Below are 27,500 nucleotides of genomic sequence, written 5' to 3'. Positions count from 1 at the left end.
TTTATCAAAGATATTACTATGTTTTATTTTTAGCAGTATTTTTTAGATATTATCGTTTTCTTTGTGCGAGCTTGTGTGTAAATGTGTCCTTCATTTTCTACTCAAAATTTCACCAAGATAAGAACATGCTCTATTGGTCACATTACACTCACTCACACACATACCAAGAGACCCATACATACACACATAGACAAACTTTTTTTACATATACATGCATGTGTATAAACTTTATACATAAAACTCGTACACACACATATGCATGTAAGAAAAATATAGAACTTTAAAGGTTACAGATTATATAGGAAAACTGCAAAGTGATGGTGATTGTCTCAATTTATACAAACAACAGCCTGGTCAGTCCTCTATCAACCACATTTATTCATCCTTGTTGCTGCAATTTCACAGAAGATTGAGTCCTTAGGTTGAGCCATTTGAACACACATTCTTAGTAATAACATCTGTTAATTCCCTTCCAGGGCCTCACCTTGTCTGTCTCCGCATAGGCAGAAAACAGAAGGGGTTTTTTTTTGTTTCTCTATAAAATGGATAGGTTAATGCTAGATTATAAAGAATGATTTGGTTCAGAATGAGAAGTGCTGACTGTATAAATTAACACAGAAGTCATTCGATGTAGTCTCTATCATCTTTTAACATCTGTCTTCCATGCTGACATGGGTTGGATAGTTTGACAGGATCCAACAGGTCAGAAGACTGTATTGTGCTCCAATATCTGCTTTGGTATGGTTTCTATGGCTGGAAGACTTTCTTAAAGCTTACCACTTTACAAAGTGTACTGGTAGTTTTTTCCATGGCACCAACATCAGTGAGGTCATCATATAACTTGCAAGACTAAGATTCCTCTCTTCTTCGTCATCATCATTAATTTAACTGATAGTGTTCAACCTTGAAAGGATGAAAGGCAAAGACAACCTTGGCAGAATAAGAATGTTTGTGTTATTGGTTTCAAATGTTGGCACAAGGCCAGCAATATCTGGGGATGGAGTAATTAGGTTACATCAACTCCAGTATTTAGCTGGTACTTGTTTTACCGACCCTGAAGATGACCCAATGACAACCTTGGCAGCATTTCAACTCAGAAAGTGAAGATTGGCAAAACGCCACCAAGCATTTTGCTTGGAATGGTAATGCTTCTGCCACCTCACCTACCTTAATGTCAGACATCATATTACAAGCAACCTCTTTGTTTCTTTAGGTGGGAGGGGGGGTCTCTTTAGGCAGTCATTCAGCCTGCCAGAAATAGCAACCAAATCTCCCTCATATCACACCCTGCTGTCTGAAACATGGCAGTGTACATTTATGATGTATTCGTCTTTCTTTTAATTGTATTTGTCATTGGACTGTGGCCATGCTGGGGCACTACCTTGAGTGGTTTATTCATACATACCAACCCCCAATACTTAATTCTTTTTTTTAAGTCTAGTACCTTGTCTTTAACTGAACAGTTAAGTTACATGGATGTAAACAAACCAACACTGGCTGTCAAGCAGTGCAGGGATAAACACAAAGACACACACACATATACATACACACACACACACACACATATGACAGACTTCTCCAAATTTACTCACAGGGCATTGATCAGCCCAGGGCCATAGAAGAATATATTTGCCCCAGGTGCCATACAGTGGGACTGAACGCAGGCCATACATCTGCTAAGAGAACTTCTTTACCATACAGCCATGCCTGTGTCATATATATATATATAATATATATATATATATATATATATATATATTCTTTTATTCTTTTATTCTTTTATTCTTTTACTTGTTTCAGTCATTTGACTGCAGCCATGCTGGAGCACCACCTTAAATGGTTTTTTAATCAAAGAAATCAACCCCAGGACTTATTCTTTGTAAGCCCAGTACTTATTCTATTGATTTCTTTTGTTGCTGAACTGCTAAGTCACAAAGCCGTAAACACGCCAACATCAGTTGTCAAGTGATGCTGTGGGGACAAGCACAGACATAGATTTATACATACATATATGTATATATATATATGTGTGTGTGTGTGTGTGTGTGTGTGTGTGTGTGTATACAACAGGCTTCTTTCAGTTTCTGTCTACCAAATCAAATCACAAGGCTTTGGTCAGCCCGAGGCTACAGTAGAAGACACTTGCCTAATGTGTCACACACAGTGGGACTGAACTTGGAACCATGTGGTTGGGAAGCAAGCTTCTTACCACACAGCCATGTCTGTGTATATATGTAATATAATATAATATACCATAACATAATACAATAGAAGTCAGATAAGAATGTATTGATGGTAGGTCTGATCGTTATTTGATGGCCTAGGGTTAAAAAACAACAACAACAACAGCAAAACCAACATTCTTGTAATTCATCTTAAGAGTTATGTTAATAATCTTTATGCCTTTCTTCAGATCATATTAACAAATCTATGGCAGATAAATGTCTAATTCTTGTACGATAGGGAAATTCCCCCACCATCCAAAAGCCTGCTGAGATTTTCATTATGAGCAGTAAAACTTCATTAACTGAGCATCATACCCCCTATTGGGAAGGATATAAGTTAGATGGTAGAGAGAGCTATTGTTTCTTGATTAGAGTTTATGGGGGCTGATGTGGGTTATGTGAGTTTATGGAAGTTTATGGGATTTTTCTGTTGGGTTTATTAAAGGAGATGGAGTAAAGGCGTGTGTTTGTATAAGAAGAGAGAAGAAATGGAAGAAGGGTAAATATGAAATGGAGAAATGAAAGGGTCTGGGTGATAGATACATAGATTGATAGTTAAAGAGAGAACGAGAAAGGGAGCGGAGAGGGATAGAAAATATTGAGTGGAATACCAACAGACAGAAAGACAGACAACATATATACATCTGTATATATATACATACGTATATGTATGTATGTATATATACACACACATACACATCCATGTGTGTGTGTGTGTGTGTGTGTGTGTGTGTGTGTGTGTGTGCAAGTATGGCAGTGTGGTAAGAACTTTGCTTCTAAACCACATTGTCTTGGAGTTCAGTCATATTGCATGGCACATAGGGCAAGAGTCTTCTACTGTAGCTCTGGGCTGACCAAAGCTTACAAGTGAAAATGATAGACAGAAAATGAAAAAGAAACCCACCATGTTCACACACACACACACAAATATATATGTATGTATGTATATATATATATATATATATATATATATATATATATATATATATATATATATATATATATATATTATATATATATATGTATGTATGTATGTATGTATGTATGTATGTATGTATGTAGTATGTATGTATGTATGTATATGCGTGTATATATATATATATATATATATATATATATATATATGTGACATCGTGAGTACCGCCGGCGATTTTTTTCCTCTGTCTTCCCTTCTCGGGATCTTTCCTTCTCCTATGTTTCTGACGAAGAGCTCCGCTCGAAACGCTAAACCCTCCTTCTTCCCTTCCTTCCTGAGTGTCCAATAATACTTTATTTGTTCCACGTCCTCGCGTTGTTGTGTTTTGTTTTTTTTGTGTTTTCTTGTTTGGATTAACTATATATATATATATATATACACATACACACACACATTGTTTGTGTCACAAAAATTTAGAAACTTAAAGAGATTGTGAAATAAAATTTTGGGTTTTTTTTTTATGTGCATATATTCCAAGGCTGCCCTCCTGACACCCTCTAACTTTTGCTATCCAAGGAGTTTTTCAACCCAATATTTATTGATTTATCTACTTCGAACTCTACCAATGGAAAAAAATTATGTATGTGTGTGTGTGTGTGTGTGTGTGTGTGTGTGTGTGTGTGTGTGTGTGTGTGTGTGTGTGTGTGTGTGTGTGTGTGTGTGTGTGTGTGTGTGTGTGTGTGTGTGTGTGTGTATGTGTGTGTGTGTGTGTGTGTGTGTGTGTGTGTGTGTGTGTGTGTGTGTGTGTGTGTGTGTGTGTAACCTACATACATATAGACAGACATAAATACAGATCATGTATTTAATGCTTGAATGTTCTTATAAATGCCAGGAACTGTGGTTTTTCATCTGGGAAAGATCTCTTTAAAGACATAACTTGTTAAAAAACACTTTATACCTCAGAGCTAGATGAAACTGCTTCGTGCCTTTAAAAGGATCTTTTCCAGATGCAAAACTATAGCTCCAGGTATTTTAAGTATGCATTAATATAATACATATGTATTAATATTTACTTAATACACATATATTAAGTATATATTATTGATAATGTTTACATTATTGAACTCTTTCTAACACATAATTTGAATTTATTCTGCTTGCACAATGCTAATGTCAATAAGCAAATAGTTTTAACACTATTTATATATAAATCAGGCTGGTGATTTAGATTTTGTTTCAGAAGTGAAGCTAGTACACGACATTGATAAGCAGCAATGTGCTATGAAATACTGGCTTCACTTCCAGGGTAGTTTTGTCTCACCAAGCTCTGAAGTACATTATGTTTTTTAATACTTTAAGTCTTAGCAGAGATCTTTGTCAAATAAACTATCACAGATCCTGGTGCATTATGTATGTGATATTGATAATATCAGCTACTTCTAACACATAGTTTAACTATATCAATATGTGTGTATGTGTCTCCTAGTCTTGACATCAAATGGTAGTTGTGTTGCAGTGAAATCCTGACACCCCTGTGGGATAGCAAGTCAACTGTCCTAAACCATATTAAGGTACATGCACTCTGTCAGTGAAGGACAGTGTGGTGTGTGCAGGTGCTTTGTGAAGACAGTCGTAGAAGTCGTTGAGAATAGATATTGTTTGTTACATGTTGTTTCTGATTGATATTTGTATTGTTATAACCTTGTTATATGTCCACGTTATAAAGTCGCATATCCAGTGAGTTCAAAGAAGGACATAACAATGTCGATGAGACACAACAAGTTGTAAATAAGTGAGATGTTATTCCCATACAAGCGGTGTCAATCTTTTCCAATATTCTACAGAATTGTCTAGCTATGGGGAAATATTAGTACTCTGCTTGTAAACAGGTGAAAGATGCTAGAGTAAGGACATCTGCTTAAAAAAATTTCGCCTCAGTAAACTGACCCATGCTGGCATGGAAAGGTGGGTGTCAAAACGATGGCAATGATGATGATGATGATGATGATGATGATGATATACATATCACCAATTATTAATATATGTATGTGCTCTTTACAGGAGGATGGTCTCTTTGGGATATCATAATATTTTCAGTTGATCTGGTAGTTATTCTGAACATTTTGTCAAGCTCTTTACTCTTTTACTTGTTTCAGTCATTTGACTGTGGCCATGCTGGAGCACCGCCTTTAATCGAGCAACTCGACCCCGAGACTTATTCTTTTGTAAGCCCAGTACTTATTCTATCGGTCTCTTTTGCCGAACCGCTAAGTAATGGGGACATAAAGACACCAGCATCGGTTGTCAAGCAATGCTAGGGGGACAAACACAGACACAAAAACACACACACATACACATATATATATATATATATACATATATACGATGGGCTTCTTTCAGTTAGAATTAAGCTAAGTTAGAATTAAATATATTCTCTCAAACATTCTAACAAACACTAAGAAAGGATTGATGTGGATTTGAACTCAAGACCTACAAGATGATAATCCAGTACAATATCCAATAAACCATTTTGCTTCTTTCTCTACCAGGTGTATATCTGATTGTTCATTTTGAGTTATGTAAATTATAGCTATAGCAGCAGTTCATAATTAGCAATTAGCTAATTACTGGCATATTTAAGGTTTAGAAAATTACTGTAATTAGCCATGAATGTGAATTCAATTATATTGTATTAAAAAAAAACTTTGTGCAGGTATTGCGCTGGATTTCTGTACTAAATATAGAAGTGTAAATATGCAATAGATATTTCAATAGGGTCTATTTCTGCTGCTGTTACTGTAGCAACAGACTGCAGCTGTATGCAACTGCATGAAGCAAACAGCTTAGTGAAAGTGAAGGACCACTGTGTGTGAGGTGGGGCTGCAAGTGAGTGTATGCGTGTGCACTGGCTAGTTGATGTATGTATATCTAAACAAAAGACTGCATCTGCTTGTTTTTGATTGACTGCAGCTGCACAATAAACTGCTGTTGTATCTCACCTGAAACAGATTACTCATATGGTGTGTAGTCTGTAAATGTGCACTTGATGATGGATATGCATCTCTAATACAGAAAGGGATCCTTCTCTGACAAAACTAATACAGATTATAACAAGGTGTGAGAAGAATAACAGTGATAGGTATGAACGTCAGAGAGCAGAAAGGTTGATAGAGGATTGGAGCAGGTGCAAAGAGCAGTATTTATTATTGCCACTCTGCATTATGAGTTCAAATTTCACTGAGGCCAGATTTTCACTTCATTCTCTCAGGGCCAATAACAGCACAAATTATAAAGTGACATTGATTAATTGAACCAACATTTAGGTGAGATGTTGGCTGGGTTGTTAGAGTGTCAGCTAGAATGATCAGTGCTATTTGTTCTGGCTCTCTGCGTAGTCTGAGTTCAAATCCCACTAAAGACAACTTTGGCCTTTCTACCTTTCAGAATGGATTACTAATGTACAACTCCATTAAAGGGACTCAGATGTTCTCACTCACTTTCTGTTCCCTTATCTTTATCTCTTTCTGTGACAAATCAACTGTTGTCAGACCTAGAGAATGGTGAATGCCACTAGGTTTTAAAATGCTCAAGATATGCCATATCTCATGAAGTTACACCTACAATTGCACCAAGTACTGCAAGGCCAAGACAGGAAAAGACAAGGCAATATGTCAGTGTGAGAGACCATAGAATATTGTGTATGACAACCACAATCAGATGCCCTTCCTGTTGCCAGTCCTCACCTGTTTCAAGTCAAGAGAATGTTTACCCATAGCTAGACATGTTTTTCATGAAAGACACAAAATGGACAACCTTACTTGTATGATGATAACACACATTTATAACCATCATGTAATGCCCAGACAAAGTTACACACAAAACACCCATACATGCATACATTTATAAACATATACATATACGCAAATATATGTATATGTATGGCTTAGTGGTTAGGGTGTTGCACTCACAGTTGCAAGATTGTGGTTTCAATTCCCAAACCAGAAGTTGCATTGTGTTCTTGAGCAAAACACTTCATTTTACCATCTGACATGTAGAACATCATGCATCTGTAGAGGTAATGTAGATTTGATGGCAGGAGGGAGCTTATGTGAACACAAACATTTGATCTCTATAGACTGTGTTCAGCGAGAAATTGGAGAACCCTAACAATCATCACTTTCATCCAACAGTTTTTTTTAGCCCGCAGAGAAATGGCTAAAATTTTTTAGCCTGCAGAGAAATGGCTAAAATTTGCCCTGATTATAATCATACCATATGTTACATATTTATTATATCATACCTTGATACTGTGTGGACTAAGATCCCTGTTGACAGGCCGCTGATATTTATAGAGTGTCAAACACTTTCGGTATGCAAAGTTTTATAATACTAATATTTATGTGTGTTTTGCCTGTATTATAAAGTTTTCAACCAGTCTAATCTTGGACATTTCTATCCCTCTGACATTTATATATCCACATCTGTACTTTAATACATACATATATATGTGTGTAAGTATATAGGTATGTATATATATATAGAGAGAGAGAAAGATCAAAGAAGTTGAATGTTATTACTCTAAGTTGGGCTGTGATTAGTCATCCAAGCGTGTGCATGCACACCCATGTGCACACTCACATCAAAATTCACATGCACGCAAAACTATACGAGTGCATCTATACACCCGCATATAGAACTATATATTTGCACATGCCACCCTTTCCTACTTCCCCCATCAAAAACAACCTAACTGATATCTAATTACCATGTGAACTCTCTCCTGCCCTCCACGTGGTCAATTTTCTGTTTGCCATGCAGTATTTTCTAACTGTTACCCATATACCAACATCAAACCACAATACCATGTGACCTTCCTCAACCAATTGCAGCCTACCTTACAGTAATAACAATCAACTTCTGTCATTTGAAGTCAAAATGGCTGATGACTAGCATCATGCTTGAAACACTAGAGTTCCAATGAATTTAAATCAAATTTTTGATCCATACATGTAACTCCCAATAAATTGATTGACTGCCCTTCTTTCATTTGTCCACTCACTTGTATATATATATATATATATATATATGAGCATAAAGAATGGCACAAGCCCCAATATTCAAGGGGAAGTTTTGGGTAACTTGTATAGTGTAAATTATGATGGTGTTTTGGAAGGGGTGTATCTGATACGCTGTAAACATAAGAGGAATGGAAGAGGGTATGGAATTCAAGAGGATTCACTGTTCTGGGAAGGAAAGATTGGGTGAACCGCTTTGAATTGCTTTGAGAAAGTCTGAGAGTGAGAAATGGTAAGAGTGACATAACCTAAAGACCTAAAGAGACTGCTAAATTAAGTTGTTCTGCATGGTGAGAGTATTGCTGAAGTGTACCACATAAGGGCGGAGACCACCATCGTCATGAAAGAATAGGCTTGGAAAAAAGAAGCATCATGTCTCCAACTGAGCTTTGATCAAAGTGTGTGGGTTATTTACAATAACTGTTAATCAGTTTAGTAGCTGTTTGTTTTCATTATATTCAGAATCACTATCATCATCATTGTCATCATTTTATGTCTACTTTTCCATGCCTGCATGGGTCAGACAGGATTTCAATTTCAGCCCTGATCACCATCTCACCCACATTTTTTTTTACAGTCATTGTATGTAAAGGAATACACTATCTAATGTATCATCTTAATCTTTTAAAACAGTAGGGTATGACTTGAAGGAAATTTGGTTGTTATTTCTAGCAGGCAAAGCTATCATATAGAGGATGCTGGAAACAATAATCAATATTTATGCAAACATCATTATCATTACTTTTCTATTTGCTCTGTCTTATCACATGTATTAGACAGGACTTTTTCAGACAGTGTCTTACAATTGGATGCCCTACCTGACTGACACCAACGTTTTTATTTGCTTCTAATGACATGCAATAATATGATGTATCTATTCTAAAATCTGGGATGTATGTAGATATGGCTATAAAAAATTAATGAAAAGAGATGTAGAAATAGTGAAAGTAATAATGGAGTAATAAGTGAGTAGGAGTGTTAGTACAAAAACTGTTGTCAGTTTGTAATATCAAACTTGGTTTTCCTTTCTCCTTCAAGCTTTCTTTAACACACACACATTCAACAGACTTCTTTCAGTTTCCATAAAGCAAATTCATTCACAAGGCATTGGTCAGCATGGGGATAAAGTAGAAAACACTTGCCCAAGATGTCACACAGTGGAACTGTAGGCATGCAATAAGGAAGGAAATTCCTTAACACAAAGCCATGCTTGTGACTATATGTGTGTGTTTGTATGTGGATGTTAAAGAAAGCCTGAAGGAGAAACGGAAACGGAGTTTGAAATCACAAACCAACAACAGTTTCTGTACTAACACTCTTACTCACTTATCACTCCATTACAACTTTCACTCATTCTACATCTCTTTTCTTGACTCTTTACTATTTAACAACAAAAGCAGCCTTAGACCTTGTATTTTTTTGTTGTTTTTTTTTCTCTCAGTCTCTTTTGTGCCTTCATATCATTTTGGGCTGCATCTAAATCTCGCTACAAAATTTAGTAAATATTCCTTGAAAAATGGTGCAGTTGTTTCAAAATACAGACAAACTTTGATGCATATGGATAAAGATATATATAAAGCACAATCTTATTATATTGACTTTCAAGCAAATGCCTGGAGGACAGTGTTTCAGCTCATATCTGTATATATATATATATATATATAAAAATATATATATATATATAAATATGATTATGTAGCATTATGTGAGGATTCACATGTTTATTTATACATGTACAAAATCTGATGTTAAAGTGCAATTAGCATACAAGATATAAGGTATGGCATTACATGTACATGTACATGTTGTATATACATAAAGACACATACACACACAATATATATATATATATACATATATTGTGTAAATATATATATATATGTTTATATATATATATATAGAAATATATATGTACACACACACACATATATATATATATGCATGTATCTAAATATACATGTGTATATGTATATATGTATATATAACCATATATAAATATATGTGTGTGTATGTGTGTTTATATATACATATATACCTATGTATACACACACATACTTTATATATATGTGTGTATGTCTGTATATATATATATACATACATACATATATATTATATATATATATATATTATATATATATATATATATACACATACATATATATATTATATATATATGAATATTATATATATATATATGTATATATATATATATATGTGTGTGTGTGTGTGTGTGGTGTGTGTGTGTGTGTGTGTGTGTGTATATATGTATATATATATATTTGTATATATATATATGTGTGTGTGCATGTATATATATATATATATATTATATAATATAAATAGCATGCATATATTTATACATATTCTCACCTATTCATCTATATATATGTATATGTGTGTGTGTGTATGTTTATGTGTATGCATGTTTGTGATCATATGCGCACACACACACACACATACATAAACCCATAGCGATACATACAAACGTCTATGAACAGGGAGGTATGTACATCGATGTATAACATCTCTGACTTTTGTGTAGTGCATTGAGGCATATGCTACTACATGTGAATACAACTTAAATTATCTCACAATTACATTTAGAAATAAACTGCAGGAAACCAGCTCTAACTTACGGTTACCATGTCAACTGCAAACTCTACTGCAAGGAATTGCTCATTTAATCTACTTGCTGTCTACAGTGAATGTTGCACAATCTTTTGTCACATATACGCAAGTTGCACTCTTATACACTCTTAAAGTAACAGCAATTATATGTGTTTCTAATAGCCTATCACATATAAATTATATACCCTGTGTGTGTGTGTGCACATGTGTGCGTATGCATCTATATATATGTCTGTGTTAATGTATATATATATGAGTGTGCGACATAAATTTATTCATATATTAGTCTCCCCCTCTCTCTCTCCCTCCTTCTATGAATATATATATATATATATATATTTATATGCATATATGCACATAAGTGTATATGTATGCATGTATTTACACACACACAAATATACATTATACATGCATACCTTCATATATATATGTGGTGTGTGTGTGTGTGCATGTGCGTGTATGTATATGTTGATGTATGTGTATGTATATAATCATTACTATGTATATATATGTTCCTAGCAGTATTTTGTATAATATACATCTAAATTATGTATGCACATACATAACTATGTATACATAAATCTGTACATACGTAGAGGTGCAGCCATGACAATGTGGATAAGAAATTTGCCTAGCACCCACATGGTTTTAGGTTGAGACCCCATTGGAAGGTCCATTGGGCGAAGGTCTTCTACTAATATATAGAGTCTGGCCAAAACCTTGTGAATAGATTCGGCAGTGCGAAGCCCATCATGAATCTATGACATTGTTCAGTTTTATTTCAAGATTTGCTAATAGACAAAGAGCCAGTTTCTAACCTAGATCCAAGGCTCCTTCATTGGAATTTCAACATAAACAACAGAGTATTATTGTATGTATGTATGTATGTATATGTGCAGATTTTTGTTTTTTGCTTCATGTATGTATTCTCATACATAAATCGCTGACGTGGACAATGACAGTACTGCCTGATTGGCACTTGTGCCAGTGGAACATTAAAAGCACATCCAAGCGCGATTGTTGCCAGGGCCACAGATTGGCTCCCATGCTGGTGGCACCTAAAAAGCACCATTCAAGCGTGATTGTTGCCAGCGTTGCCTTATCGGTATATGTGTCAGTGGCATGTGAAAATCAACATTCAAGCGTAGTCATTGCCAGTGCCACCTGACTGGCTTCTGTGCAGGTAGCACATAAAAAAAAAATGAGCGTGGTTGTTGCCAGAACAACCTGACTGGCCCTCGTGCTGGTGATGCGTAAAAGCATCCATTACATTCTCAGAGTGGTTGGCACTAGGAAGGGCATCCAACTGTAGCAACTTTGCCAGATCAGATTTGAGCCTGATACACCCTTCTGGCTCACCAGTCCTCAGTCAAACTGTCCAGCCCATGCCAGCATGGAAAGCAGACGTTAAACGATGATGATGATGATGATGATCTAGACATGCTCATATATATTTAAATGATAAACTTCTGGAAAGTTTTACAGATTGTTAGTTCCAGTGATGGACTGGATCTGTAGTCTTCGAATTAGCTTTCTCCTTTCTGGTTTTGAGAAGCCTAATTTCTCAAGATTGGTATTTAGGCAGTGTGTAACATATCCCAGAACCCCAATAATTACAGGTATAAACCTGAATTTCTAATCAGGATAGAGTAACTGCAGATTTCTCAATAGTTCAACATAGATATTCTCTTTTCCAATATATCTATGCATGCATGCATGTGTGTGTATATATATATATATGCATTTTTGCATAATCAAAACCACGATCCTCTGAGAGTATGCTGCCCTAACCACTGGGCCATTGTGCCTCCACTGTAATGTGTCTATAGTGAAAATATTTCATGCTTAACTTTTAGTTAATTATTAGGCAGTGATGGTGGTGGTGATGATGATGATGATGATGATGATGACGATGATGACGCTGATGGTGGTGGTGGTAGTGGATGTGGTGGTGGTGGTGGTGGTGGTGGTGGTGATGGTGGTGGTAATGATGATGATGGCAATGATAATGATGATAATGATGATGAAAGGAGGTATTTGAACACAGAATTGCAGAGGACAAAATTTAACGGTGCTTTGAAATTTAATCCCAGAATTTACTCAACTTTACCATTTCTGCTATATTTCACTACTGCTTTATTGTATTAAATTTCTTCTTTAATTCCATTACTTTTTTTTTTCTTTCTTTCCTCTCTAGACCCACCTGGCCAGCCAATGATAAGCAGCAGTCATGATTTCCCCTGGCTTGAAGGCAGTGACCAATCACTGTACTGTGAAGCGAAACCTGGTAACCCTCCCTATGTGTTCTACAAGTGGTTTTCGGCCAACAGAGGACTGATCCATACAGGATCCGTGCTGAGGTTCCACCCTGTCAGTCGCTCCAACCATTCCGATCGGCTGGCATGCAGGGCAGAGAACACATTCACAGTTATGCAACATGGCAAGCACATAACACAAAGTGTTATAGTGTTAGTTGAATGTAAGTGAATTTATTTCGTTACTTTCACCATATTTTTGTCATTAAACATAAGAAATACAATTGATATTAAGCATTTTCGGTATCGAATTACGAAATAAAAAAACGAAATACACCCATTTAAGGAATTTTTTCATGTTATGTTCAAAATTTTAGCAGATAATTCATGCAAAACAAATTATCCTCATATGGATAGAAACCCTACTTCATGCTTCAATGAAAATGTTTTGCACTGAAGTAAAAAGCGTTTAGTATATTCATGTATTCGTATTGTAACTGGCCATTTAAGGCTATTTATTTAATTTGTTAACGGTTAATATAATTTATGGTTTCTATCTATCTATGTATGTGTGTGTTTGTGTGCTTAAGGATTTACGGATATGTATGTATACATGTATATATATACATGTATATATATACATGTATATATATACATGTATATATATACATGTATATATATACATGTATATATGTATATTTATATGAGTAGATAGAAAGATAAATAAATGTGTGAAGATGTGTAAAATGCAGGATGTATATAGAGGTGAAAATGTATATGTATTAATATGCATGCATATATATATATATATATATGTGTGTGTAAGTATGTATGTACATGTATGATTGCACATACATTTATGTATGTATGCATTTATGCAAATATATATGCATATATATCATATATATAGATGAATGTTTGTGTGTATGAGTATGTGAGTGTATATATATATATATATATACACATACAGAGACAGATAGATAGATAGATATAGATATGTACATGCATACACACACACACACACACGCAAATATCATAAATACACCAGGAGTGTACAGTGTACAATTTCATAGACTTAGATATATACCCAGTGTTAATGTAATGAAATACAATGTAAATTTGAATGACAATTGTCTACTGGAAACTTAATCATGTCCAAGAAATAAATACATATATTTATTTTAATACGAAAAACTAGAGGACACAATCGAAAATTATTTAAGTAATGCATAAGTGTTCGTGTGTGCATGTATGCATGTGTGTGTGTGTTTATATACTCTTTTACTCCTTTACTTGTTTCAGTAAATTTTACAACATGACTGCGGCCATGCTCGAGCACCGCCTTTAATTGAGCAACTCGACCACGGGACTTATTCTTTTTGTAAGCCCAGTACTTATTCTATCGGTCTCTTTTGCTGAACCGCTAAGTAACGGGGACATAAACACACCAGCATCGGTTGTCAAGCAATGCTAGGGGGACAAACACACACGCGCATATATATATATACATATATACGACGGGCTTCTTTTCAGTTTCCGTCTGCCAAATCCACTCACAAGGTTTTGGTCGGCCCAAGGCTATAGTAGATGACACTTGCCAAAGGTGCCATGCAGTGGGACTGAACCCGGAACCATGCGGTTGGTAAACAAGCTACTTACCACACAGCCACTCCTGCGCCTTTACTTATGTTTTATAATGTATTACTCTGCTGGTTCCCTGTCTTTATCTTATCCTTATTGTGTGTGTGAATTTTTATGTACGTATGAATATGTTTCATTGTTGTAATGTTTAGTAAAGTTTGTTTATTATGAATTAATGTTTATAAGGCTGAGTTGGGAAATGGATGTCCAAGATGTATGTGGGTGTATTTACATACATCCATGTACATACATTTACACATACATTCCCTGTATGTGTTAGTGTGCATGTGTGTGTGTGTGTGTGTGTGTACAAATATATACATATATATATATATATATATACAGGGGTTTGTACCCCCTGCTAACAATATATTGTGTATAAAGAGTGCAGAGTCACACTGATAACCAGCTGGAGGAGAATCTGCCTGGGGTTAAACTAGTAGTAACATGGAACAGCCACTCTTTTTAGTATACTTACTACTTAGATCTTTTCTTGAGATTTTACAACTATATATATATATATCCCGGCACATATTTACTTCCCGTCCCAGGTAGACATATTCTCTCACCTCCTCTATTTCATCACTGCCGATCACCATTCGACCTGTTGGTACGTTGTCTGACCGCATGAACTTTGTTTTCATGCGGTTCATCTTGAGACCCACTGCAGAACTTTTGATGTCGAGCTCCGTCAGCATGGTCTGAAGCTGATCCGTGGTTTCAGCGATGAGTACGATGTCGTCAGCGAAACGGAGGTGGGTGAGGAGCTCGACATTGATGTCGACACCGCCTTGCCAGTCGATGCCTCTGATGATGGTCTGGACACGTCGCTTGGCTCACCGATAATCGGTGGACACACGCAGTTATCGAGTGGTACCCACGTGAGCGGAAAAGACCACCCGGAAGACCTCCACGACGGTGGAGTGACGATTTCAAGAGAACGATTGGGATCACGTGGATGAGAAAGGCGCGATCCAGAGAGGAGTGGACAGTGTGCTGTGACCAGCAGTGTCAAATGGACGCCTGACGGACTGGTCGGTCAAAGTGATCAAAGTGATATATATATATCTATATATATATATAAAAGAAGTGAGTTCATGGCTCACAGGACGGCCTGCTGTACTAACCTTGGATCGTAGAGTGACCTGCTGTGCTTGAGGAGACCTATTGAGTCAAGTATGTCAACACCAACATCAAAATAAAAATCAAATGGAAATTGTAGTTAAGATACCCGTGTCGGTGACACATAAAAAACACCAACTGATCGTGGCTGTTTGTCAGCCTCCTCTGGCACCTGTGCCGGTGGCATGTAAAAAGCACCCACTACACTCACGGAGTGGTTGGTGTTAGGAAGGGCATCCTGCTATAGAAACACTGCCAGATCAGACTGGAGCCTGGCGCAGCCTCCTGGCTTCCCAGACCCCAGTCGAACCGTCCAACCCATGCCAGCATGGAAAACAGATGTTAAACGATGATGATGATGATATATCTTTTTGACTTCTATTTCTAGCACGTTGGTACTTTTTGCAAGTACTCTTCATTATGATTACATAAATAATTGTAAATCTATAGGTAGATAGATAGATAGATACATACATACATACATACACTCATACATACATACATACATACATACATACATACATACATACATACATATATGTGTGTGTATGTATGTAGGTATGTATGTACCTATATCTATGCATTTATCCCCTTTCCTTCAGTTGAATGTTACACAATGTTTGTGTAATTAATCTGGTGGAATGCTGACTTCATGATTATAAAGTTCAGACCATGCTAAATCCTTTGGGTATCTGCCATCACAACAGACTACATTGCTTTAGTCCATTCTAGCTGAACATTGTTGGTCGATAACTTTATGGTCAAGTTATTACCAGTGCAAAGTTATAAACATCGGTCTGTTATAGACTGTGTCTTCTCTAGCAGTGTGGAACTGTCCAAATATGTAATATGTGCTAATAATTTGCTTTGCCAATGGTTTTGTATGGAGATATTGAAATATATAAATGTATAACTGTCCATGAAAGAAAAAGAAAATGATCAGGGTGCATAGAAGACATGAGTGTGTGTGTGTGTGTGTGCGTGAATGTGTGTGTGAGTGTGTGCATGTATATACATGTGTGTGTGTGAATGTGTGTGAGTGTGTGCATGTATGTGTTTGCATGTGTTAAGTGTGTGGGGTGAGTGTGTGTGTGTGTGTGTTTGCGCATGTGAGTGTGTTTGCGTATATGTGTGCTTGCATGTGTGTGAGTGTGTGTGTTTGTGTGTGTGTGTGTTTGTATGTGTGTGTGTGCATATGTGTGTTTGTGTGTGTGTATGTATGTTTGCGTGTGTGTGTTTGTGCATGCGCGTGTATGTGTGTGCATGTGTGTGTGTGTGTGTACATGAACTTAGATTCTATTGCCTGGATTCTTGAGTAGCTATACACACAGGCATATACCCAGACACCCACTCCCATGCATACATACAAACATACACACACACACACACATATATATATATATATCTTAGGCAGTGGCTTTGTAGAGTCGTTGGCATGTCAGAGAAAAAAATAAATGTCTTGCTGGCTTTCATTCTGTATATCTCTGTGCTGTGAGTTCAAATCCCACTCCTGCACCCTCCAACTTTAACAGGCATAGCTGCGTAGCAAGATGTTTGCTTCTCAACCACATGCTTTGATGTTCAGTTTCACTGCCTGACACCTTGGGCAAGTATCTTCTACTATAGCCTAGAGCTGACCAATGCCTTGCGAGTGGACTTGGCTGATAGAAACTATATGGTAGTCAATCATATATGAGTGGTGTGTGGTGTGTGTGTGTGTATGTGTGTATGTACATGTGTCTGTGTGTGCATGCCTTTGTGTTTGTTCCCCACCATTTGACAACTGGTGTTGGTTTGTTTATGTCTCTATTGCAGAGACTCATATATCCTTTTATTGCTCATGTTGGGAACACCATTATGCTCCAATTTATTGAGCATGTAATTGTGAGAACCCAATCCAACGGTTTTTCCTTTCAATGATTCATTCCAGGCCTTCAAAAGATAGGCCGGATTCATTCAATCATTTCAAATTCTTATTTTAAGGTTTAGTCAGGTAGACTATCTTTTCCCCATCATTTTTGCAGACTTCTCCAGACTATGAGACTGATATAATTCACCTCCATATAATCCAATCAAACAGCCTCATCCTGCTAGAAATAGTAACCAAATCCTACATAAATCACATCCTACTGCATTTTTTAAATATCAACCCATTGAACAATGCAGTCTGACATTTAAAAAAGGATAAGGTGGTGATAATGGTTGTATTTTCTTTAATCATAGGTTGATTTAATATAAAGCTGAAAAAAGTGCTAAATAGGGTTTTTTAGGAGTCAGTGATGGAGCACTCTGAATATTCTCTTGATAAACTAGAAATGGAAATGACAGCTGAATTTCTCTCGTATTACATACTCCTTTGTCTTAAGCATGACATGAAACTGCATTGTGTGGTGGGGCTCCTATTCAAAAGTTCCATGGTTTCAAGTAGTGTGGAATCATCTCTTAGCCACTGTTGTTCCCAGGTTCTGCCCAGACCTGATGTGGCAGCACTTGTCAGGGTCACAACTATGGATTAATTAGCATGTAAACACAGGTTAGCTGTGAATATGGGAGTAAATGGCCTTGGGCTAAATCATCAGTGGCACCTTTGCCAGGCCTAGCAGCAGGTAACCACCACAGCTAAGATTACTTTGGAATCATGGGACACAGCATGGTGGACATGAGCTTATTGAATCAAGGGTTTATATCACAAGAAGCTGAGTGGATGAACAGACAACAAACTGTCAATGGCCAGAATCAACCATTTAGTTTGCAAACTACCAAAAGACCGGTTCAATATTTAAGAGATGAGGAATTATGTACATTATTTATATTACTTACATTCAACGGATATTTGTCCTTGTCTTGTTTGTTATTAACACAACGTTTCGGCTGATATACCCTCCAGCCTGCTTCAGGTGTCTTGGGGAAATTTTGAACCTAGATTCTCATTCCTAAGGTATTTTTCAATGTTATTATTATTATGATCATTATTATTGTTATTGCTCAAGTCACTGCTTGGAATCCTGACACTCTTAACCACTACACCATATGCCCGTGAATTTTATGGAGTGAATTTTAGGGCTTATAAATCTAATATTTTTCTATCCTTCCTTAATACAGGTTCCCTTATGCTGTTCATATCTACACTCAATCTGCTTAGGAGGTTGTTGTGTCCTAGCATATGTGCAGCTTCTCTGTCTATTATTTTAACTTCATCCTACAGGGGGAGGTGGTCTCCATTTTTCCATGCATGATCAGCTGTACCCGATTTATCAATATCTCCTCGTGTGTATATATATATATATATATATATAAATATTTTACTCTTTTACTTGTTTCAGTCATTTGACTGCAGCCATGCTGGAGCACCGCCTTTAGTCAAGCAAATCGACCCCAGAACTTATTCTTTGTAAGCCTAATACTTATTCTATCGGTCTCTTTTGCCGAACTGCTAAGTTACTGGGACATAAACACACCACCATTGGTTGTCAAGCGATGTTGGGGGGGGACAAACACACAAACATATACACACACATACATATATATATATATATACACACATACACATATATATGACGGGCTTCTTACAGTTTCCGTCTACCAAATCCACTCACAAGGCTCTGGTCAGCCTGAGGCTATAGTAGGAAACACATGCCCAAGGTGCCATGTAGTGGGAATGAACTCAGAACCATGTGGTTGGTAAGCAAGCTACTTACCACACAGCCACTCCTGCACCTATATATATAATATATATATTCTTTTAATCTCTCTGTATCTCTTATTTTCTTTGAACATGCATTTTTATCTACTCTTTTCTCAGTAAATTTCATTTAGATATCAAGTCATCCTGCTATCTCTCTCTCTCTCTCTCTCTCTCTCTCTCTCTCTCTCTCTCACCTTCTCCCTCTATTTATCTCGCTAACCATCCTCATGTAAACCAGAAAAATCAACCAATTTCTTTCCATCTTTGCTTAGTCTTCTTCCACTCGTGTGTGTATATATACGTGTGTGTGTGTTTGTACTTTCTCTGTATATTGATGAATGCAAAAGAGAGAGAAAGAGTGAGAGAGAGACAGAGGGAAGGAGAGAGAGAGAGGGGGAAGGAGAGAGAGAGGGGGGAAGGAGAGAGAGAGAGAGCAATGATTGAAACAGCAATGAATAAATGGATGTGAGTAATGGTAAAATTATGGTTAGATAAAAGTCGCCAATTACCAGACTAAAAGATATATTTCTAAATACTGCAATCTTCCAGAACAAACATGTACTGCAAAATTATGTTTTTATATTTATTAATAAACAGACTGTATACACACACTCACACACATACACACCTGTATATGTATTCATGTGTGTATATGCATGTATGCATAGAAAAATATTTGTGTGCATCTATGTGAGTGTGTTTATATATATGTGTGTGTGTATATATATATATGTGTGTGTGTGTGTGTATATATATATATATATATATACATATATATATACATATATATATACATATATATATACATATATATATATATACATGCATACATTTATACATACATATATGTGTGTGCATATATATATATACATACATATATATATTTATATATTTACACACACACACATATATATATATGCATCCACTTTCCTTTCAATGCATGCAACTTCATTGATACATAGAAATATCCTACCTCCACCTCTCGTAATTAAGCAACACTCTTCCTCCGCCCCCTTCATCTGATATACAGTGTATGTGTGTGTGCGTGAGGTGGTGGAGCGGGTTGCATATTCATTGGTTTGTTCTTTATTTCTTCACCAATTGCTGGTATGATGGCTTTAAGGAATCATTGATAACAAGAGGAGATAGCCACAGAAACTAATGTAGAACATGTGTGCATAACACATACACCTGTGCAAATATACTTGTGCACACATATCTGTATGTATCTATGTACACACACAAACAAGCGCCAGCGCAGGTGTGTGTGTGTGTCTTCAAAAGTTTGAGTATATATGTACACATATATAAATAAATAAATATGTAATTTATAAGCATGTATATACATACATACATACATACATGCATACATACATACATACCTACATATATATATACATACACACACATATACATACATATATATATATACATATACATACATACATACATATATATATATATATACATATACATACATACATACATATATATATATATATATATATATATATATACACACATATATATATATATCTGTATATGTATATACACGCGCGCGCACATACACGCACACACAGACATATATATATATATATTATATATATATATATACACACAATTATACTGTCTGTCTGTGTGTTTGTGTGTGCATATGCATTTATATAAGAACACACAAGAATGAAGAAATGAGTGTGTATACATATATACATATTAAAACAAACAAAATGAAGCATAGAGACAAACTCACAAGACACAGCAGGCATACATGTGAAACGTACATAGACACATAGAAGATCTACACACACACACACACACACACACACAGATATACTCTTATAAATGAAAGTGAAGAATTTGTAAACTAAGGAAATTTACCAAGAATTCTTTACTTTCTGCAATCATGTCTGTGTAAATAAAGAGTTTCTCTAATTTAATTAACATAATCCCTCTAACCATTTCCTACATCTAAAGAATGAGAAAACTTTACATTTGTCTTCTGCAATTCATTGTCCATTCACTTTCATTCATACAAGCTTTTCTGATCAGACCATCAGGAAAACAAACAAACAAACAACGGTTTGTGGTGTTCCTTCCATCCTGTGATGTCCTGAGCTCAAATTGCTCTGGAGTCATAGGTACCAGTCACATATTGGGATCAACATAATTGACTTACTACTTCACCCCAAAAATTTCTTGCCTTGTACCTATAGGAGAAAGGATTATTATTATTATTATCATTATCATTATCATTATCATTATTATTATTATTATTATTATTATTATTATTATTATTATTATTATTATATTATTATTATTATTATTATTATTATATTATTATTATATGAAAACTCACAACTTATTTTGTTGGGTATGATGGACAGTGTCAGCTGTCCACAGCCAGCAGACTAAGGTGACACTTATTTACTGTGAAGAATTCTTGCAGTTCCAAGCAATGCTGATTTTTGTAGGTGTTCTACCTTCTCACTTGCACTGATCTTTTTTGGTAGTTGAGTGCTGATACTTCCAAGTGGGCCAATTACTATTGGTATTATGTCTACTCTCTTCATTGACCACAATCTTCGTATTTCCCACTTTAAATCGTCATAGTTGTTTATTTTTTTTTCTTCTTCCACATTGATCCTGATGTCACCAGGGTATGCTCCGTCGATTATCATACATGTTCTCTCTTTTTTATTCACCTCAACAATGTCCGGTTTTTTATGTCTGGTCGGGTGATCACACAGGTTCATTGCATCCCACAGGATTTTGCAATTCCCATTTTATTATTGTTATTATTATTATTATTATTGAGTGACCTGGGAGCTCAATAATAATAATGTTTTTGTTTCATCCTTCCCCGAGGCCCTTTTCCAGTGAATTCATGAACTACCTCATTTTAATAGGTACTATATAATGTTGGCCCCACCTCAATAACCACATGCCCTTTTTTGGCTAAGACCTGTCAGCTTAATACGATATGGTTAAGTGTTCCACTCCATATTTACATATCCAGCTGTTATTAATAGTAATTCTCCTTCATTTCATGCTTTGGAGTGGGGGTGGGCATGGTAGGAAGCCTTGACCTTGTGTTGCAATCAAGAACCCTTCAGCCTCCACTTTCAGTTCTGTACTTCTCAGGCGATGTTTTCTGGGTTTTCTTCAGTCCCCATCTTCTTCACTATTCATATTCTCACGTACTGGACATGCAGAGTATTTTATTGCTGTCTTCATATTATGGCCTTCTGAAGCTCCAGTTTTAGCTTTTTCCTAATTATATTTTCCTTTTTATTTCTCTATTTTCTTCTTAACAATCTGTCATTTCAGCTTCTCTTTTATATTTATTGGCTTCCTTGAAATCAGAAAATACTTTTCTTTCCTTTTGTTCTGTTTTGTAGCTGTTCATATCAATTTTCCATTATTTTCTTTTGCTAAGTACTTTTATAGTCTTTCTGTGGATATTATAAAATAGTTTTCAGCCACATGAGATCCCTACCTTTTTTGTATTCACAACAAATAGAATTTTCTTATGTCAGATTTTGAGTGTATTTATTCTAAATGTTATTATTATTATTTTTTTTTCATTTTTTTTCAAATTGCTAGTTTGTTTAGCATCCACTTCAGAATATTGTAACCATGACAAATTACTGGATCAGCTACAGTGTTTATGCCAATTACCTTATTTCTTTTGCATTTAGTTTTAGTTATTTATCTTTATTAAATTTCAAGTATTTAAATATTTATCAAATATGTCCACAATAAACCTTTCTTATCTTCTGTTTCATATATGTTTGTATTGTACTTTGTCTATTTCATTGATTATTAAGTATTTGCATATGTCTGCATTATAATACTTTTATTTCACTTTCCTTGTCAAGCATGATAATGATATTCTTAATTAATTTTCCTATTTTGTAAGTCTGTGTACTATCTGTGGTAATGTTTCTAATTTTTGTTTCTTCTTGTTTTTTGTTTTTTTATCATCTGTAACATACACAGCATGAAATTGTTCATATTAGTTTATCGTTGTCACATCAAATTAAATATGACTACCTAAATATGTCACAGCAACCAAACAAAAATTCACCACAGATTTAACTTGAACTCAAAACCTGTGAATTGTAAATCAATTTCTTTTTATATCCATTTAGTTATTTCGCTTCTCCACCATTTTCACAATTTCTTTTTATTATTGAGTTTATACCAAAGTTCCCGAGTTTCAAGATTTTTAGATAAATATAAAAGGAAAACAGAACCATGCTATTACTGCTCACTTGTAAAGAGGCCCTGTACACAATGTCTGGATGACTGTCTCAATGATGAAACTAACAGTTCATTGATCAAGCATTCGAGCAAATAATTACATTAACAAGACTGCATTTCAAGTAGAAACACAACCGGTGACTAACACTGGCTTCAGTACATCTATATTCACGCATCTTTTCCTGCCTAACAGCTTCATATTTGAGAGAAGTAAATGTATGTGTTTGCACGTTTGGGGGTCTGTATATTTGTTTGCACGTATGAATGTGTTTGTGTGTGTGTTTTCAGGACCTACTTTTGGCAATTTACTGGGGTCTTTTTGATCTTTGTTTCTTTTTTTTTGTTTTTAGGTTCTTTTTAAAAACTTTCTGAGGAATGACTTATCATAAGTTTGTTGTCACACTGATAAGTTCTTCCCCATTTCTTTATTGATTCTTATGTGCTATGTATGATCATATATACATATATATATATATATGCATGTATGTGTGTGGGTGTTAGTATGTGTATGTTAGTATGTGAGTGTATGTGTATGTATATATATATATATATATTATATATATACACACACACGCACACATATGCATGTATGTATGTGTATATATATATATATATATATATATATATATATATATAATAGGCGCAGCTATGGCTGTATGATAAGAAGCTTACTTCCCGAACACATTGTTCCGGGTTCAGTCCCACTGTCTGGCACCTTGGGCAAATGTCTTATACTATGGCCTCAGGCCAACCAAAGCTTTGTGAGTGGATTTGGTAGACAGAAACTGAAACAAGCCCATCGTATATATATCTATATATATCTCTGTATGTGTGTGTGTGTGTGTGTGTGTGTGTGTGTGTGTGTGTGTGTGTGCGTGCGTGCGTGTGTGTGTTTGTGTGTCTGTGTTTGTCTCCCCAATATCACTTGACAACCAATGCTGGTATGTTTACGTCCCCATAGCTTAGCGGTTCAGCAAAAGTGACTGATAGAATAAGTACCAGGCTTACAAAGAATAAGTTCTGGGGTTGATTTGCTCAACTGAAGCCAGTGCTCCAGCATGACCACAGTCAAATGACTGAAACAAGTAAAATAATAAAAGAATATACACATACATACATATAAGCAAGGGCACAGCTGTGTGGTTAAGAAGTTCACTTCCTAACTTCATGGTTCCAGGTTCAGTCCCACTGCATAGCACTTTGGGGAAATATCTCAAACTGTGGCCCCGAACCAACCAAAGCTTTGAAAGCTGATTTGACAGAACAAAGCTGGAAGTATCCTGCTGTTTTTTTACTTCTTTTCTTGCAAGTACTTGGTGACCCTGTCAGGTGCAGGTGCCGCTTAAAAGCACCCGGTCCACACTGTAAAGTGGTTGGCATTTGGAAGGGCATCCAGCTGTAAAACCCTTGCCAAAACAGTCACAGAATTCTAGTGCAGGCTTTGGCCTGACCGGCTCTTGTGGTACCTTCGCACCCATGCTGGCATGGATGATGGACATTAAATGATAATGATGATGATGATGATGATATATACATACACACACATGTTTGTGTGTCTGTGTCACTTTCTCTTGGCATTATACTAGTGATGTCACTCACCTCCAGTCTTCCCCATGTCCGGCTATGGAGAAATATTGCAGGTGAGACTTGGTAGGAAGAAGAGTACCTGGTCATAGAAAATCTGCATCAATGGATACCGTTTAATCCATTCAAGCATGGAATGGTAGATGTTAAAACGTTGATGGTACATTAAGTAATGATGATGATGATGATGATGATGATGATGATATACAGGTAGGTAAATAAATCATGCCAAAACTAACCTCACCTGTGTTAGTGCCACATAAAAAGCACTGTGCTAGTGTCACTGTGCAGTGTGGTTGGTGTTAGGAAGGGCATCCAGCTGTAAAAACACTGCCAAAACAGACACAGTAGCTTAGGATAGTTTTCCTACCTGGCCAACTCTTGTGAACTATGCTATACATGCTTGCATGGAAGATGGACATTAAACGATGATGATGATGAGGAGGAGGAGGATGACGATGACGATGATGATGATTATGATGTAAATAAATTAGACCAGTGGTTCTCAACCATTTTTTGCCTATGAACTCTTTTGATTCCTATTTTGCTCTTTGGGTTCCATCCTATTTCTTTACTACCCACAAGGGACTAAACACAGAGGGGATAAACAAGGACAGACAAATGGATTAAGTCGATTATATCGACCACAGTGTGTAACTGGTACTTATTTAATCGACCCCAAAAGGACGAAAGGCAAAGTCGACCTCGGCGGAATTTGAACTCAGAACGTAACGGCAGACGAAATACCGCCAAGCATTTCGCCTGGCGTGCTAACATTTATGCCAGCTCGCTCGCCTTTGGGTCCCATTTTACCCAATGCTGGGGAGGTGGCATTTCATGTGTCTTCAGGTTCAGAGTTCAAATTCCACTAAGGTCAGCATTGCCTTCCATCCTTGTTGTGCCATGTGGCTTAGTGGTTACAAGTGTTGGACTCAATGATCATAAGATTGTGGTTTCGATCCTTTGACCGAGCGATGCATTGTGTTCTTGAACAAAACACTTCATTTCACGTTGCTCCAGTCCACCCAGCTGGCAAATAATAAGTAACCTTGCGACGGACCGGTAACCCAGGTGAGGAATATACATGCCATGGAATTGGGAAACTGGCCCTTATGAATCAGTATGACTTGAAAAGGTAACTTGGTAACTTTATCTAAACCTTTTACTACTGGTCCCCACCCCCTAGTCATTTCATGCTAAAAGAAAGCTCGTTGGTTTTTTACTTTTTAATTAAACATCATTAGGAATTGTATAAAAAAATACTAAAATATTTTGTTTCTTGTAGAAGTATAACAAATCTATTTCCCATAAGCTTTAATGACAAATGACATGGCTCTGGTTTCAGTCCCAGCACATTCTATAGCCTCGGATTTACCAAAACCTTGTGAGAAGATTCAGTAAATGGAAACTGAAAGCCCATTGCATATATACATACATATATATATATATATATGCATATATATATATATATATGTATGTATATATGTATGTATATATGTATATATATAGATACACATATAAAGTTAATCCAAACACGTAAACACAAAGAGAAAACACAACAACGCAAGGACATGGAACAAGTATAGTATTATTGGATGCTCAGGAAAGGAAAGAAAGAAGGAGGATTTAACATTTCGAGTGAAGCTCTTCATCAGAAACATAGGAAAGGGAAAGATCCAAGGAAGGGAAGACGGAGGAAAAAAAATCGCCAATGATACACATGCGGTCACATATATTGCTATATACACATATAACTATATATATATACACACATATATATATATATTATATTCATATATAAATATATATATATATATATTATTATATATATATATATATATGAGTGTGTATGTCTTTGTGTCTGTGTTTGTTCCCCACCACTGCTGGACAACCAGTTTTGGTGTGTTTACAACACCCATAACTTAGCAGTTTGGCAAAAGAGACCTATTGAATAAGTTCTAGGTTTTAAATGATAAGTACTGATGTCAATTTAGATGTCTAAAAATTTTTCAAGGTAGTGCCCCAGCATGGCCGCAGTCTAATAACTGAAACAATTTAATGATAAAAGATGAAAGATTGAATATAAGCGCAGGAGTTGCTATGTGG

At 35.9% G+C, this 27,500-nt stretch overlaps 1 protein-coding gene across 4 annotated transcripts in view; it reads left to right on the top strand.

Annotated features, from left to right (window-relative positions):
* The window catches only part of LOC115220440 (synaptogenesis protein syg-2), a 675,863-nt gene that overhangs the window by 510,202 nt on the left and 138,161 nt on the right, over nt 1-27,500 (top strand). For all 4 annotated transcript variants that reach the window (XR_003882533.2, XR_003882534.2, XM_029790569.2 and 1 more), the window contains exon 8: nt 13,042-13,323. Coding sequence is in view for 2 of the 4 variants with exons in the window: in XM_029790569.2 (XP_029646429.2) it covers nt 13,042-13,323 (282 nt within the window). In the remaining 2 variants the exon portion in view is untranslated. The remainder of the gene's footprint in view (nt 1-13,041; nt 13,324-27,500) is intronic.

This window comes from Octopus sinensis, linkage group LG16 (genome assembly GCF_006345805.1).
Source record: "Octopus sinensis linkage group LG16, ASM634580v1, whole genome shotgun sequence".
Lineage (NCBI taxonomy): Eukaryota > Metazoa > Mollusca > Cephalopoda > Octopoda > Octopodidae > Octopus > Octopus sinensis.
This window is presented reverse-complemented; position numbering and strand designations above follow the sequence as displayed.